At 38.5% G+C, this 15,588-nt stretch overlaps 1 protein-coding gene across 3 annotated transcripts in view; it reads right to left on the reverse strand.

The window, feature by feature from the left end:
- The window catches only part of LOC131325260 (phenylalanine--tRNA ligase beta subunit, cytoplasmic-like), a 51,402-nt gene that overhangs the window by 24,821 nt on the left and 10,993 nt on the right, over positions 1 to 15,588 (reverse strand). Inside the window, exons 1-9 of one of the 3 annotated variants that reach the window (XM_058357417.1) lie at positions 13,774 to 13,906; positions 13,344 to 13,465; positions 13,122 to 13,177; positions 12,307 to 12,404; positions 11,960 to 12,089; positions 11,762 to 11,877; positions 9,865 to 9,931; positions 6,219 to 6,260; positions 3,726 to 3,767 (exon numbers count right to left, since the gene is read on the reverse strand). In XM_058357417.1, coding sequence (XP_058213400.1) covers positions 3,726 to 3,767; positions 6,219 to 6,260; positions 9,865 to 9,931; positions 11,762 to 11,877; positions 11,960 to 12,089; positions 12,307 to 12,404; positions 13,122 to 13,177; positions 13,344 to 13,401 — 609 coding nt within the window. In that variant the 5' untranslated portion in view covers positions 13,402 to 13,465; positions 13,774 to 13,906. Of the gene's footprint in view, positions 1 to 3,725; positions 3,768 to 6,218; positions 6,261 to 9,864; positions 9,932 to 11,761; positions 11,878 to 11,959; positions 12,090 to 12,306; positions 12,405 to 13,121; positions 13,178 to 13,343; positions 13,475 to 13,773; positions 13,907 to 15,588 lie in introns of those variants that run through there. The other 2 variants (XM_058357421.1, XM_058357430.1) reach the window with 2 other exon arrangements.

Genomic DNA, 15,588 nt, shown 5'->3' on the forward strand with positions numbered 1-15,588 from the left:
AACCCTAAATATTATTCTTGAACCTGTGTAGGCTTGGATATGTTACGTCAGGACCCTTTTTGCCCTTTTTATTTCGTCTCTCCATCTCTCCATCATCAACAAATCCCCCCTCTCTCTCTCATCTCGATCTCACAACGGCACTAGGTTCCCGTTAAAGAACAGATCATCTGACTGCGACATCGTGAGTTGAACTCTTCTTCTTCTCTCTCATTCTGATGAAGTTGAACAAATCTTTCGGCGACGTAGACTTGTACACAGTTGAAAACGTATGGCTGCAATCGAAGGGGAGGATCAAAAAATTGCCGTCGCCGGCGGAAGGTGTGTGCAGGTGAAATCAAGTGTCGATGACGGCGAGAGATTGATCTGTATTGGAGAACTTGCTGCACTCAGCTGTGGACTTCGCTGAAGTGGACAGCACCAGTAGCGTGACGATGTTACGCGCCGGAGATGGGGGACTTGAAGGGGGAGTTCGTGGCGGGGAAGAGAAGGAGTTGCCAAAGATGTGTTGTGCGAACTGTGTATGCGAAGGAGTTCTTTGTGCAATCTATCGATGCTATTTCTGTATGTGGGAAGTCTCAACGTACAACAGATCTTCCACAAACCGACTCTCGTCGCCGAAACCAACACCGATCTTGGACATAAGTCAGGACTATTTTAAGGAGTAAGGCATTTCCCTTTTTTAAGTTGGGAATAATATTTTGAGTAAGGCCCCGTTCCGCAACGGAAAAAAAGCCCTTATTTTTTAAGAAGGCAATTTCAAGCTCAAAAATTACAGGCTTATTGAAATCTAAAAATATGCAATATGGATCTTATTTGAAAGATCTCATCGAGATCTTTTATACAATGCAAAAAAAATTGAAAATGAATTTTTCATTTACATTATTTTTGAGTTTGAAAATGTGAAATAAGATGCTTATTTTTTAAGAAGGTTTCTGAAACGGGGCCTAAGGCATTTCCCTTACGCCAATCTTGGACTTAAGTCAGATTGGGTAAAAATTAGAGGTTTATCGTCTTCTGATTTGTTAACATCCAGGTGAGTAAGGCATCTCTCTGTATATAGATGTACGCATGTGTGTAATTTGGAGTGGAATTGAGAGTAGTACAACTTAAAAAAGGGAAATGCTGGGACAGATGTGCGTACTAAGTGTATGTTTTGGCTATGCAAATTGTGTATTTTAGTGTGTGTTGCGGCTATGTGAAGTGTGTATTGGGCCTTTGTAAACTGTGTTCTCATAGCTCAGTTCACATAGCCAGCTCTCATAACTCAGTTCACATAACTATTTTTCAATGAGAACTAAGCACATAGAACTAACTATGCTTGGCAGTTAAAAATTCAATTCTAAATCAATTTATTTCCTATGTGAACTATTACTTTTTTACTTTGATTACTTTTTAAGACATGGCGGTAAGAACATTTATAACTATATTTGATTTTGATTACCTTTTTATTTTTGTTCGTGCGTGTATTTTCTATGAGAACAGTGTATTTTTCTATGAGAATTGTGTGTTGTTCATGAGAACTGTCTATGAGAACTGCGTATTTTTCTATGAGAATTGTGTATTGTCCATGAGAACTGTCTATTAGAACAATGTATTTTCTATAAGAACTATATATTTTTTATGAGAACTGTGTATTGTAGTGTGTGGTAAGACTGTGAACTTTGTATTTTTCAATTCACATAGTCCAGTTCTCATAACTGGTTCACAAAGCTAGTTCTTTATAAAAACAGTCACTTCTCATAGCCAATTCTCATAGAACTGACTATGAAAACTGGAGAACTGACTATGTGAATTGGCAGTTCACATCAATGTTCTGAATCCGTACCGGTCAGGGTACCGGTTTTCCTACTGGTACGGCACGTACCGGTACCGGTCACGGTCAAATATCGGGTACCGTTTCGGATTGATCGCTAGTAGTGTTATTTTCATACTTAAAAAAATTTATAGTATAATATACACTTTTTTAAAATAAATAAAAAATAAAAAATCCGGTATTTGTCCAGTACCGTCCGGTATTTGCCCGGTACCGTCCGGTTTTATCCGGTACTTGAAGAAAAAAATAAATTTAAAAGTAGCCCGGTACTATCCGGTATTGACCGGTACTAACCGGTATGTCCGGTACCGGCCGGTATTTGAGCCGGAACGGAATTAGAGGTGTAGGGTATCGGATTCTATCAAAAACGGTATGTACCGACCAGTACGGAACGGTATTGATAACATTGGTTCACATAGCCAAATGAGAACTAAGCAGTTCTCATAGCCAGTTCACATAGCCAAGGGTATTTTTGTCCAAAATAAAATGATTCAGGAATTGATTCTAAAAATATAGCTCTCATAGCCATAGTTCAGGGGTATTTTTGTCCAAAATAATATGTTAACTCGGGATATGTGAACTGGCGAGGATATTTTTGTCCGAAATATTATGTTAACTGGCTATGAGAATTGACAGTTCTCATAGCTAGTTCACATAGTCAAGAGTATTTTTGTCCAAAATAATATGGGCTAGGAGTTGATTCTAAAAATATAAATTTTACAAAAAATGAACATGTACACAAAAAGTTAAGAAGATGGGCAAAATAGTTAAAATGCATGAAAAGTCAAGAAAAATGACTGAAATAAAGAAGGAATATTTTTGTCAGGACTAAATTGAGTCCGAACGTACTTTTTGGGGCTGGCCTCTAAATCCCCCTTTATATAAGTGCATATTCGTGTAACTACAATATTCATGATGACCCTTGAACGACCACCGCTGACATGTATCATATCTTCTAGAATGGCCAAATTACCCCGTCTACCAACTATCATGGATGCCTGTGTTTGGACCAAAAACTTCTTGTGTTCGTGCTACCCAAAGCCTCTGGTTTAGACTTCCAAAGCCTGCGAGACTTATATAACCGCTCCTTAGCTATTTCATCAACACCCCCCTACTTTTTCGTTTCTTCTTGTGATATGTATTTGGTCTCCACAAGCTCTCGTTGAAAGATATTTGTTCTACGGGTGATTATTGGCTTGATGTAAGATGGACTACGGCATAATCCGATTAGTTATACACATAATCTGATTAGTTATACACGGGTTGTTTGGGTATTTTATAGAAAGGGAGATATGGATGGATATGAGTAGGTGGATGACATTATCATAATTGATTATGGCATTTCTGGGAAAAAATAAGTTTGGATACCGAGGGGGACTAATAAGTGATGGGGATTGGGGGGTCAATAATAAGTCAGACTCACAAGGAATACAATAGTCCAGGGATATAAAGTCTAGGGTTTTTGGAGTCCCAAGCAAACACAGGATTAGGGCGACCTGGATATACCATCCTGGCGGCATTTAGTCCACCTAACAAACAAGACGTTTATAGGGATTGGACTACTAAAGGCTGAATGGGCTGAAGAGCTTCAAGCCTTATTTGGCTTACTAACCTGTTTGGTCCACAAACATTACTAAAAAAATTAACAAATTATTGGGCTAGATCCTAACTTATAGACTTATAACATATGTACAAATATAAATTAATGAACGCATCCCTGTACCCGTAACCAAATTTAGATCCATACTTGTGAATCCTTCATTTTCAAGTTTGAAATGTACTATCCATAGATCTGCACCTGCACCCGACTCTCACATCCTTATCTACGAAACACGGTGGCTCCTTAATAGAAGTCATGGGCAGTCAACTTTAATTTATACACATACTGAAGAATTTACACAATTGGACTCACTTTGTAAAACTCCATCAGCTCATCAGCCCTGAAATTTTTCACCTATGCAAAACCAGAGGAATGAATCAGTTGCTGCAGATAAGTTAAGAAGCTAAGAACTCTATGAGGAAACCAAATAGACAAAAGAAGATAAGATGTAAAGGCACATAAAAACTCGAATCAACAACATACATAGTTTAAGAAAGGCGGCAACATGAGACGGAGTAAGGTGTAACCAAAAAGATAAATAACATTGGATTTTGTAGCAGGCAAAGTTGGCAAACTACGGGTGTATCCAGAGAGTTGCTTGCCACAGAGCAAATATTAACATTTATATGAATTGGTTGGAACCTTTTTCTTCTGTTTTAGATTTAGAAGCTTATAAGATTTTTAAAAAAAATACCCCTATAAGCACACCTATATATTTCATTTACATTATCACCTTTCAAAGTGCTACGGCCAATACACTTTCATGTCTGAAATTGCATTCTGGTAATACTCTCGCATAACTTTTTTGACAACAAAGCAAAATAAAAAAGGAACAAACACAGTGGTACTTGCCAAATTCATTGTTTTAGGATGAAAGTAGTACCAGTCGAAACACAACACAAATATTGTAGAATGTAGACACACATAAATGCCTTCCTAAAAAAATCCATAGATTGTAGAGACCAATGTTACATGGATCAGGTTGAGGTATCACATACAGGTATGGCTAAGTGTAAAGCACGTCGAATTTTCATGTGAAGGGCCCTGGGGATACTCGTATGTTTTAATTCTGCTATAAATTGTGGTTATAAGGTGTCAGGATCAATCCACTAAATGTGCTTCCCAGATGAATGTCGGACACGTATCACAGGCCCTTACTCAAGTGTTTAGCATTGAAGATAAAAAGTGAAATCTGGGACATAAGCCATGTGACGAAATATGAACAGATTACCAAAGATTATTGGGGAAAGGCTCATGGTTAACATATCAAGAAGGGGGAATTGCAGGACAGTGGTTGCTGAGGCAAAAAAATTCCAACTCATGGATAGGTTTTTATGGAATTCATCTAGATATGAAACGGAAGAAAATAATTTCGCACATGGAAAGGGCAACATAAAAAGACGAATACGCCCCCTGAAGTGAAACCCTAAATCCCCAACCCCAAATCACTTCCTCCTCTTTTCCCATCCAAACACGCCGTCGATCGGGAACTCCCCAATCCTACTGCCAGATTACACCTCTCTCTCTCGGAACAGACCCTTCAACCGCAGGTAAACTGGGGAGACTGTTTTTCCTTGTTGAAATCAGATTTCAACAAACCATCAATCATTCAATTGCAAACAGTTTTTTGACACCATATTTTTTCTGATATGGAACGGCTTCAGATAAGTGTCGTTTTGTTCTTCGCCTCATTCTCTGCCATATCCGCTGGTGCTGGCCTCTCCAATTTACAGCTATCTGAGACCCTCGTCTCCAATGTACTAGTAAATCCTCCACCGACCTGGACCAACTCTCTTTTGCCAATCACTATGTAAGTTGATTTCTATTTCTATTTCCTTCTCATAATTTGATTTGAGAAAATGTTAATTGCTGCTGCAATCGCAGGGTTTTATTTGTATCTTGGTAAAGTTCATTTGAATAATTGATACTTTCAATTTCCCATTGGGTTCTCAGCTTCGGACTGCTGTGTGCAAAGAAGATATACAAGAGATGTTTCATTTTTTTTTTTTTTATACTTTTGCTCCTTTTATTAATATATGTTGCTCTTTTTATTAAAATTCATTACACTTTGTATGGACCTAAGTTGCTCCTTATTTTTTCGAAGTAGCACTTATCTAAGTTGCTCATTGTATCAATATATGTTACTCTTTTATTAAAATTCATTGCACCTTGTATGAACCTAAATTGCTCTTTATTTTTTTGAAGTAGCACTTGAATTTACCCAACTTTTTATTTTTGAAAACTAATTTTTGCTCCTTTGTTTAAAATCCATTGCACCTTGTATGATCTAAGTTCCTCCTTGTATCAAGGTGTGTTGCTCCCTGTTTCAGAGATTAAAAGGGTATATTAGTCTACCAAAAATAGGAATTCCATGACTTGGGAATTAATGTTCTCCTTCCCATGACTTATGAATTTCGAAAAAGTAGTCAATGAGTTTCAACTTATTTACCCCAAGGTCCACTGAAATGCAATTCTCCCTATCAAGAATGTGTATTAATTTCTGAAATATTGACTTACAAATTCATAATACTGCTACACGGTTTTTCTCCTAAACTGACACACACGCAAAATTTGGAATATCCGAGTATAACAAGTCCAACAGAGGGATACAGCGTAGTATTGTTCTTTCGCCTTAGACAAATCCTAGGTCGCATACACACTCAGGACTAACTACTGTTACCATCTCTCTTTCTGAGAATCAGGACCTGACAGTAGTCAAGCTCACTGAACTCGGGCATTCTTTGTAAGATAGGCTTTAATCCACAAATTGGCCAAAACATCAAATTATAAAACAGAACTGCTTACCTGCTTCAGTGGCACAAAGTTTATGTCTGATGGTGGCAACGCCTGGGAACATGAAGAAACATGTAAGTGTTAATGCAAACAACATCCTTGTACTTGTTTATGTTTCTATCATCCAAAAGCATAAACACCATTTTCCCATACAGCTATTCACTCCTTCCAATGCAACACATTGCAGATTGCTATGTTAGTTACTTTGAAAGTTCACATTCCAAGTGACGAATAAACATAAAAGAAAATGACAATGTAACTATTTGAAGTTGAGTAAAGCACGCACGCACAAAGATGACGACATGTGGCTCTTCCGGCCCTAGACCCATTATGTTGTCAAATAGCTCTCAATTTTTTTCCCATATGCACATAAATCCTACTACTTCTGGAATGTGATTGAATTCAGCACCTAATGCACAGAATTGTCAGGACTAAAACAACAGTAGCACAAACCAATGGTAGTTAAGATATGTTATTACAAGGTTTCCAGCAATCCTTTCACACATAGCAAATGTGAGATGCACACTCACGCAAAATTTAATCAAAATTTAAGAAGCTAGGGAAGTCTAATTAGCCACTTGGCTCCACAGAAGTACGCTTTAATAACATCACTGGAAACTTTCAACACTTTCTTTTTGCTAGCCTAAATGCAATAACAAAATTCATAGCTGATCCCTCCCCAAAATTACTTATCAACGGAAAGCATAATCTCAAGGACAGAGTTCAAAGAACTTCGAAGGTTTTCCTAGTCAATAGCAAACGCATCACATACTAGTAGACTCCACAAATATGGTAATTGATGAGCAATCTTTGGCCGCAGTAAGGAAAACAGCTAGAACAACAGTCAAGACCCTAAGGGGCCATTTGTTTTTCGGCATATTGAATTGTGACAGTAGATTTCTGAATTCTGGTCAGAATAGATTTTGGAACAAAGTAGTGTTTGGGAGTATAATCATCAAAATATATTATGAGCTGGTTTTTTACCATGTTGCCTTAGGTTATGTAATATGGTATCATAATATGTGAATAACCATTGTAGATATACATATTTTAGATACTGTTAATTAATATATTGTTTGGTCCTTCCACTTTCACAAATATTTGTGTTCCATCTTTGAAAGTCTCCAGTATTCCAAAATGCTAAGCAAAAAAGTCTCAAATATTACCTTAAAAACATGTTACTACCATTATTTCAGGATGGGGATAGAAAATAAAATATGGAGGGCAGAGATCAACGTCTTACGTCCATAGGGGAAATTAGAATGAATAAGCTCCTAAAATGGTGATTCTGAGATTGTGGATAAGATTATGTCTAGAAGTTGGCTGCCAAACACCCAAAATGAAAAAATGGGCAATGCAAAATCCGCAATAAGGCTCCCACACCAGCCCTATGTAAAAAAATTCGTCTCAATTTGTTTGTTCTTCCCATAAGTAAAAGCTAGAGGTGGCAATCCCAACCCATATTTTTTAACTTGCCCAAATCCGCCCACTTATAACCCAACCCTACCAGCCATATTATATAAAACGTTAATATGGGTTCAACCCAACCCATATTAACTCATTGTTACATGGGTGTAGATGGGTTGAAAATAGGTTCAATATGGGCTAGAATTAAAAGAGATTGGCCCGTCTTTCCAACTCCATCAAACCCAAATCGTGCAAAACCAAACCAAACCTCTGATCATTCTCTCTCTCACTGCATTCCTCCAGAAGCCAAACCAAATTACAATGGAAGAAGTAGAAGCGTCCTTGAAGATAACGAAAGAAAAGCCCTGGCCTCTCTCGCCACCGAGCCGCACCCCCACACCGCAAGGTCCACTCCTACAGCCACCAGCTCCGCACCAACACCGGCGGCCACTACAAATGCCACCACCAAATCCACAAGCACAGCCTCGACAACGACGACCTCCGCTTGCCCCCAACCTCGACCCCAACAAACACTTCTATGACTCCTCCAACGATGACTTCTACCCCTCCTCCACCGCGCAACAGAACTCCTCCACCGACTGCCATCAACGCCTCGACCACAGCCTCTCCGTTGAGTTCCCGAATGATGTCCAGCTGCCGATGCCCGAGTTCGTTGCAGCGGGCGGCGGGACCAGGATCTTCAAGGCGCCGTCTCTGCTGCGGTACATCCCATACTTTATTTCCATTTTCCAAAAATCAATTATATCAAGTTTCATTCTTCGTACATGGAGAATTATCTTGTAAATGGACATTCTTCAAAATCAATTTTTACTTTATCAGTACACAACCTTTGATTTTACAATTGAAATTTTATGAAATTAGTACTATTTGAAAAGGGGAGAATGGTGATGTTCTCTGCAAAAACTTTTGGAGTGAAAAAAATCTATTTTTGATTGTTGAAAATGAAAAATTGGGTTGGAGATTACTGTGAGAGTTCGAAATATTCTTTTGCGCGAGTTGATTCTAACTTGTATTTGAAAATGGGAGAAAGGGAAGGAAAATGGGCCGGGTCGGTTTGGGCATGGTTTGACCCATATTCGACCTTACCCGTTTCAACTCGTCTATCATTGACCTATATTCAACCTGCCCATTTGCCACCTCTAGTAAAAGCTCATCTTAATTTTATCATGATACCTGCTAACAACTTATTGTTCGGCATATTGCCACTACATCCCCTTTTCCACTTTTTTCTAATAATAGGAACCTATGAAGCACCGACACCTCTAGAGGTCAGCGTGTCACAGTGTTCGAACACGGGGACACGCGAGGACACTTAGGGGACACGTGTCCCATAACTTAATTTTAATTTTTGAGGGGGACACGGCGGGGGTCAAGTTGCAATTTTAAAAAAAAATTGGGGGTCAAATTTTCTTTTTTAAAATTTTTGGAGGCCAAACTGTAATTTTTAAAAATATCTGGGGTCAAACTGTAATTTTTTATTTATTTATATAAATAAATATACACGTGGCGTGTCCCCCGCCGTGTCCGTGTCCCCATTTTATTAGAATTCCCATATTCGTGTCCGTGCATCATAGATAGGAACAATTCATATCGAGACATTAAAACCATTAAACTACAGCCAGTTTGGATTAGTTGCTGGCCAAGGAGCATGGACACGTCTACCGGCCTCAAGTATCCATGTCCAAAACGTGTGGGTCACGGACACAACACACTCCGGACACGCATCGGACATGCCTAAATACTTGTCCAATTTTTTTGTTATATTTCTTTTACTTGGACACATTATGGTTACTCTAGGACAAGTCGGGGACACTCTTGGAACACGATGAATATTCCATGTGTCTTGTAACAAAACGGCTGATTTGTATCTTCATAATAGGATTCATAAAACATCTCTATAACACAAATACATTTTATGTCCTAATTTTCAAAGAAATGACGTGTTCGCGTGTCCTTGTCGTGTCAATCCTATATATGTGTCCGTGCTACTGGGTTGCTGGTATATATCATAAGCCCCTTCCAAGTCAAGAATTCACACAGGAAGTACCTGTTTTTCTAGCTCTAAAGGGTTTAAAAATCACAATCATTAGGCTTAAGCGTAGGTGATAGCAAACAAACAGAATTCACCAATGTCCTAGACACTTCAAATTAGTATCTATCGAATATAACATTTAGATCCATGCTATTGTATAGAAGAAACTTATAGAAAATAAGTGCATGAGAAGCATACCTCATATGTGAAAGGACCATCTATCGTGTCCAAGTCATGAGTTCCAATTGCAACCAAGGTTCTTCGCCTAAACAAGAAGCAATGTAGGCATCTTAGTAGAATGACTACATGAGATCTCTCCAGAAACTAAGCCAACTACACTAAAGGGGTTAAACAAGCATGCGGTAGCATACCAGGTGCGTTCAAAAATACATACAAACAGAAAGAACAAGAATAATGAAGTTACAAATCAGAAAGAGGAAAAAGGAGGAAATGACCCGTAAGATACAGTAACATAAAGAAGGGACCACAGAAAGGACCTCAATGGGGAAAAAACACAGCTCAAAATCCTCACAAGGATAAAAAGTGAAAATCCTTAGCTGAAAGACAGCTCATATTTGTGGTTAATGCAGCACTCTCGTGCTATCCCCATAAATAAAGCCATGCCAACTAAGATATGTTGAATATCTTAGACTAATTTCCTTGACTCTTCGTAATTCATATCAATTGATGGAATCAAATTTTCATTACTTCTAAGCTTATTACCATGTGCTAATTCAAGTCTAAAAATGAAAGACAAAATTGGAGAAAATAAGGCCAGGTTTCCCATCTTGAAGACATGATTAAGACTGCCATAGAGCTGTGGTTTCTCAACATGGAAAGAATTATAGCAAAAGAGGAATGTTCTATAAACATTTATAGGAACCAAATAAATAACTCAGAGAACAACTCCAGCTTCTTGATCTCCTGCCTAGTTTAACAAAACAAAGGACGTAAAAGCCGAACACCACTGCAAAATCCCACTAAAAAAATGGTAGGGACAACTTTTCAACCGGTTTTTTCATTTATTTTATCCCTTTTTCTGTAATAGTTCCACTCTTCTAGGAGGAAATCCAGTATTAAAAAAGTAAGCAAGTGTGAAAAGAACACTGGTAGAAACCTCCAAGAACTGAATAGCCCAAATGGAATAATGTCTGGGAAAATTTCCACATCATAAGATGCTTCTTTTTGTCAGGACATCAGTTGCATCAATTTAGCATCCCTGCACTTCCACTAAAATTTGAGTTTCCGTCCATCCATTTCTAATTGACACTCAAACCACCGTGCATTGTCAAGTCTTCTTCCAATATGTCGTTAACAAGGCCGATGAAATTTCAGCCGGTGAGCTTTTTTATTTGTGAGGGCTCAATGGGTAAAACACAAGCTTCATCAGCCAAAAGCATTGGCATTCCCCAACGTATGTAAGATTCTTCATAACGCAGAAGCCGTCAATGGCAGCAAACTCAGCTCTATGATGGCTAATGTGACAACAGTACACCTTGATGGGTCTTGTTGAAGACTTTGACACATGTTCACATCCACACCTTGATGGGTCTTGTTGAAGAGTTTGACACATGTTCACATATGTCCTTAATTCCCACTCCTTTTTGTGGATCCGAGCACTAGATGAACAATCCACGGGGACAAAATGTCTTATTCCCCCTTCCAATCAGCATTTTCAATCATGGCTCATTCTTGATGTGTTCTATCAAATTTCTATCATGCACTTCCACAATGACTATAACAACTATAATTAACCACGGGAAATTAAACCTTCGTAGCCTATTAAAAAAATAATAATCTTTCTTTGAAATTGGTGGCAACAATATCAAAAGATGGGAAAAAACTAGTTAACACTTGCATTGTTATTAGCTGTTGTAGCAGCATCATCGAAAGATGGCAACCCTAGATAAATAAACATGTGCGCTTTCTGTAATAAGTTGTGTAAAACTTAAGTATTAACCATTCATAGAATGTGATAATATCCGGACACACGGTCAAAATCACATTATGCAAGAAACATGAGCAACAAATAGGTGGAACAAAGAGCATGCCAGGCTGCAGGATATGACTCAAACCTTGCATTTGTAGAATTTACCTGCATATGTTCTGATGGAGCCTATCTTGAAGATCAATGAAGCTGTTATATCTTGCTTCATCAAAAGTTATACCTCTTAAAACAGCACAAACAACATAGGGCCGGATCAAAGATGTCTGTATGGAAGAACATAATACTAATAAAGAAACATAATAATAAAAATGGAATCAAGACCAACAATTTCTATGCAATATGCACCTCAGGTTTTACATGCATTTTAAGCATGGATTCGCTCCTAATACTTCGCAATGTATACTTAGGAATTGGATCGATCCCGACGAATATGCGCAAGGCTTGGGCAAGTCCTTCAAGGCAAAGCAAGTCGTATCTATTGAACAAGAAGGCAACACGTTATTGCACAGTTTTTCACCATCTTAATAAAAATTGCATTCACTCATAAACATTAACAACTAAATCACTCTTTTCAAGATTCTAAAGTGAAAACACAAACTAATTGAAAGCATGATCTTGCTAACATTCCTTCGAGTCATTCTAGATATGTAATCAGCAATACCACCAACGAATCTGTAAATAAAGAAGAGTACCTATTAGCTGCCACTTCAATTTTGTAGATGACTTCTTCATCTTCAGTTGAGTCTTCTTCCAAGTGCTTCTCTTTCCTAATAATCGCCTTTTCTGTCGTCTATTTGTGCCAAATTACGTCAACGTACATAATTTACAACAACAAACACTTTAAAATGCTAAAGCATAGATATAAAATGGCTGACCCAGCACGTGCCCCTTCTCATTGTTTTGGTAATTATACTAGAACCCATGTGTGTCAAAAGAGTACTCATTTATCACCTTATTGAACTACATTAGTGCCCATCCTAAAATTAGTCAACGCCCCCTTATGTTTTCCATGTTCGCAAAAGATCTCCTATTGTCCTACTAATTGAGAGGGCATCACAGCCATTTAACATAGAGAAGAATTGATGGCCAAACCAAATGGGTGATCAATTGACTAATGATAGTTTGTGGTATACATGGCATACATTTAAGTGAAAATTATAATGATACTCCAATTAGAACTTCCAAAGGATGAAAACCAGGTCAATTGTGAATGTAGAATATATTAGAAACTTCGGGGATGTATTGTTAGTCCTTTTTCTCTAGTACCCCATAAACTTTTTGTAAAAGTATACATTAGACATTTTTATGGAGTGGTAGTAAATATCAAGCATATGCGGATAAAAAATAAAAAAGTAAATATCAAGCATATGAGAATATATGGCTACTGCTCTTTAGGTTAATGTGCCCCTTCTACCCTGAAACTTGGCTCCATCACTGCCCAAATAAATAGTTAGCCAGAAACACACAGAGAGACAGACAACAGAAAAAATGTTTTGCGAGTGCTTACAACATCGTCAAGCTCGATTCCGAATTTGAAACACAAGTCCTCGAATTCTTCTTGGGCTGAAACTCAGAGAACGTGAATGTGAGATTGGGGAGTTGAAAATACAATAACTTACCTAAATATAAGAACAGCGCGGGGTTGGTGTGCAACTTTTCTGGCCTCACAATGAAAATGGGTGGTTTCATATTCACAGGTTTCCAATCGAACCAAAAATAGAAAACTTACAGTAGGTTTGACCGAGTGCTTCGAAGAGTCGATCCCTTCCAACGCTGATCGTAGGCATGGCGGGGGCAGAATACGATTACTATGCTCACCAGAGCTTTCAAGATTGTGTATGAAAACCCCTCCTGCAATGGCTAAACTTATGGTAAGAAAAACAGAGTTCAAGCCCCGCCCATACCCTATATCTCCTTGCTTCTTTCTACTCCGCTTTTTTCGTGGGTAACATATCGTCATTTGGATCGTTCATCTGGACAACTTACGTGTTGTTTTTTACAATGCATGAATTGTTAAAGCTTTTAGAATTGTAGTTAACGTCCACCAAATATAAGTTATTGGTGAACTATTACCCAGAAAAACAGCAACAGAGAGAGACGATGAATGTGTGTATGTGTGTGAGAGAGAGAGAGAGAGAGAGAGAGAGAGAGAGGTGCACCTGTTCGGTTTAAGATTTTTGGCTGCTGCTCGTTCTGAATCTTCTGATAGAATGGAAATTGAAACTGCGTACATATTTCGACAATTACATCGAAAACCCTACATGCCGTACAAACAGTACATATATTGCAGTTATTACTCCCCCTTAATTGTACTTTTCGGCCTCGTTTGATTCAGGGATTAAAACAGACAGGATTAATAGTCCTGGGATTAGTAATGCTGAATTATTTGTCCTAGTACTAATTTAGTCCTGAATCCTATACAAACCCCTGTTTGATTCGCGCAGGATTAATGTTGGGATATCCCATGCTGAGTCCAATCCCATGATTGGTTCTGTCACTAAATTTCAGGATTAATTTCAGGACTATTTCTCTCTCCCCCCTCTCAAGCATTCCAACCAATTTCTGGGCATTCCAATTATCAGTGATCATTCTACAAGCAATTAACCATGCCTAGTACTTGGTTTTCAATTATCAGTGATAAAATTGTATTTTACTTGTCAAAATTGCCCCAGAACCCGGAGTAGTTCACACCATACTTCTGTAAATCGTACAATACTTTTCTTTACTAGATGGAAAATAAAGAGAAAATTCAGTAACCAAAATCCCTCCCGTCAGTCCATTCGTTCAAGCCAAAATAGAAATAGAAACAGATCGAACGAAAACCTAGGGCTTCAAATCGAAATCTGGTCAAAAACCTAGATTTCGAAATCCATTTGGTCGAAAACACAGGGTTTCAAATCGAAATCTGGCCGAAAACCTAGATTTCAAAATCTATTTGGTCGAAAACCTATTTCGAAATATATTTGGTCAAAAAGCCAGTCGAAGACTCCAAGAAGAACAAGAACAAAAGAAGAAGAAGATCTAACAGACGAAGAGAAACAAGAAGAAGAACAGACGAAGAAATACCTGCTTCGATTATGGAGATCGCAAGGTCGGTCTTCTCCTCGCAGCCAATAACTCAGGTGTCGAGAGAGAGAGGCGCAACGATGAAGATCGATGAAGAACAGTACGATAGCTGAGGGTTTTTGTTTAAACGATGGCATTTTTGCAATTACGTCCAACTTCCTCCCGCGTCTCTTCTATCTGGGAGATAGAATAGTCCCCCCAGGCCGTAAATGAACCGAGCCATTCGCGAACTGTTCGAGGCTCAGTTCGGTAAGAGCTCGTTTGAGTTCGATTCGTCTGCTAAATGAACTGAACCTGAACCTCAATTCTAGGCTCGTTCCGTAAATGAGCCGAACCTGAGCCTAACGGTATTCAGCTCGGTTAGGTTCGCGAACCTATATTTAAATTTAATTAATAATTCAATAGGGGTCTATTTGTAAATGTAAAAAAATTTAAGGTTGTATATATAATTCAATACTTATTTTTCTCCCAAATTCTATACGATCAATTAGAGAGTTTGGGTTCGCTTGAGTTTAATGAACTGAGTCGAATCAAACCTGAGTCTTGACGAGCTCAATTCGAGCTTAGATTCGGCTCGGCTCGATTCATTTGAGTTTAACAAGCCAAACTCGAGCCAAGATGTTCAAGGTCGAATCGAACTCAAGCCGAATCCGAGCCGAACTCGAGCCAGACTAGTATCTTAACGAATCCAACCGAGCCGAACTTGAGCCTTGAAAAATTTTAACGAGCCGAACTCGAGCCTAGTTATTCAGGCTCGAATCGAACTCAAGCCGAACCCGAGCCGAACTCATACCTTAACGAACCCGAGCCGAACTTAACAGGGTTCAGCTCGATTCGGTTCGTTTACAGCCCATGTCCCCACCCCTATAGAATAAAATAGTGAGGGGTATATAAGGTCCGTTTGGATG

Source organism: Rhododendron vialii, chromosome 1a (assembly GCF_030253575.1).
Source record: "Rhododendron vialii isolate Sample 1 chromosome 1a, ASM3025357v1".
Taxonomy (NCBI): domain Eukaryota; kingdom Viridiplantae; phylum Streptophyta; class Magnoliopsida; order Ericales; family Ericaceae; genus Rhododendron; species Rhododendron vialii.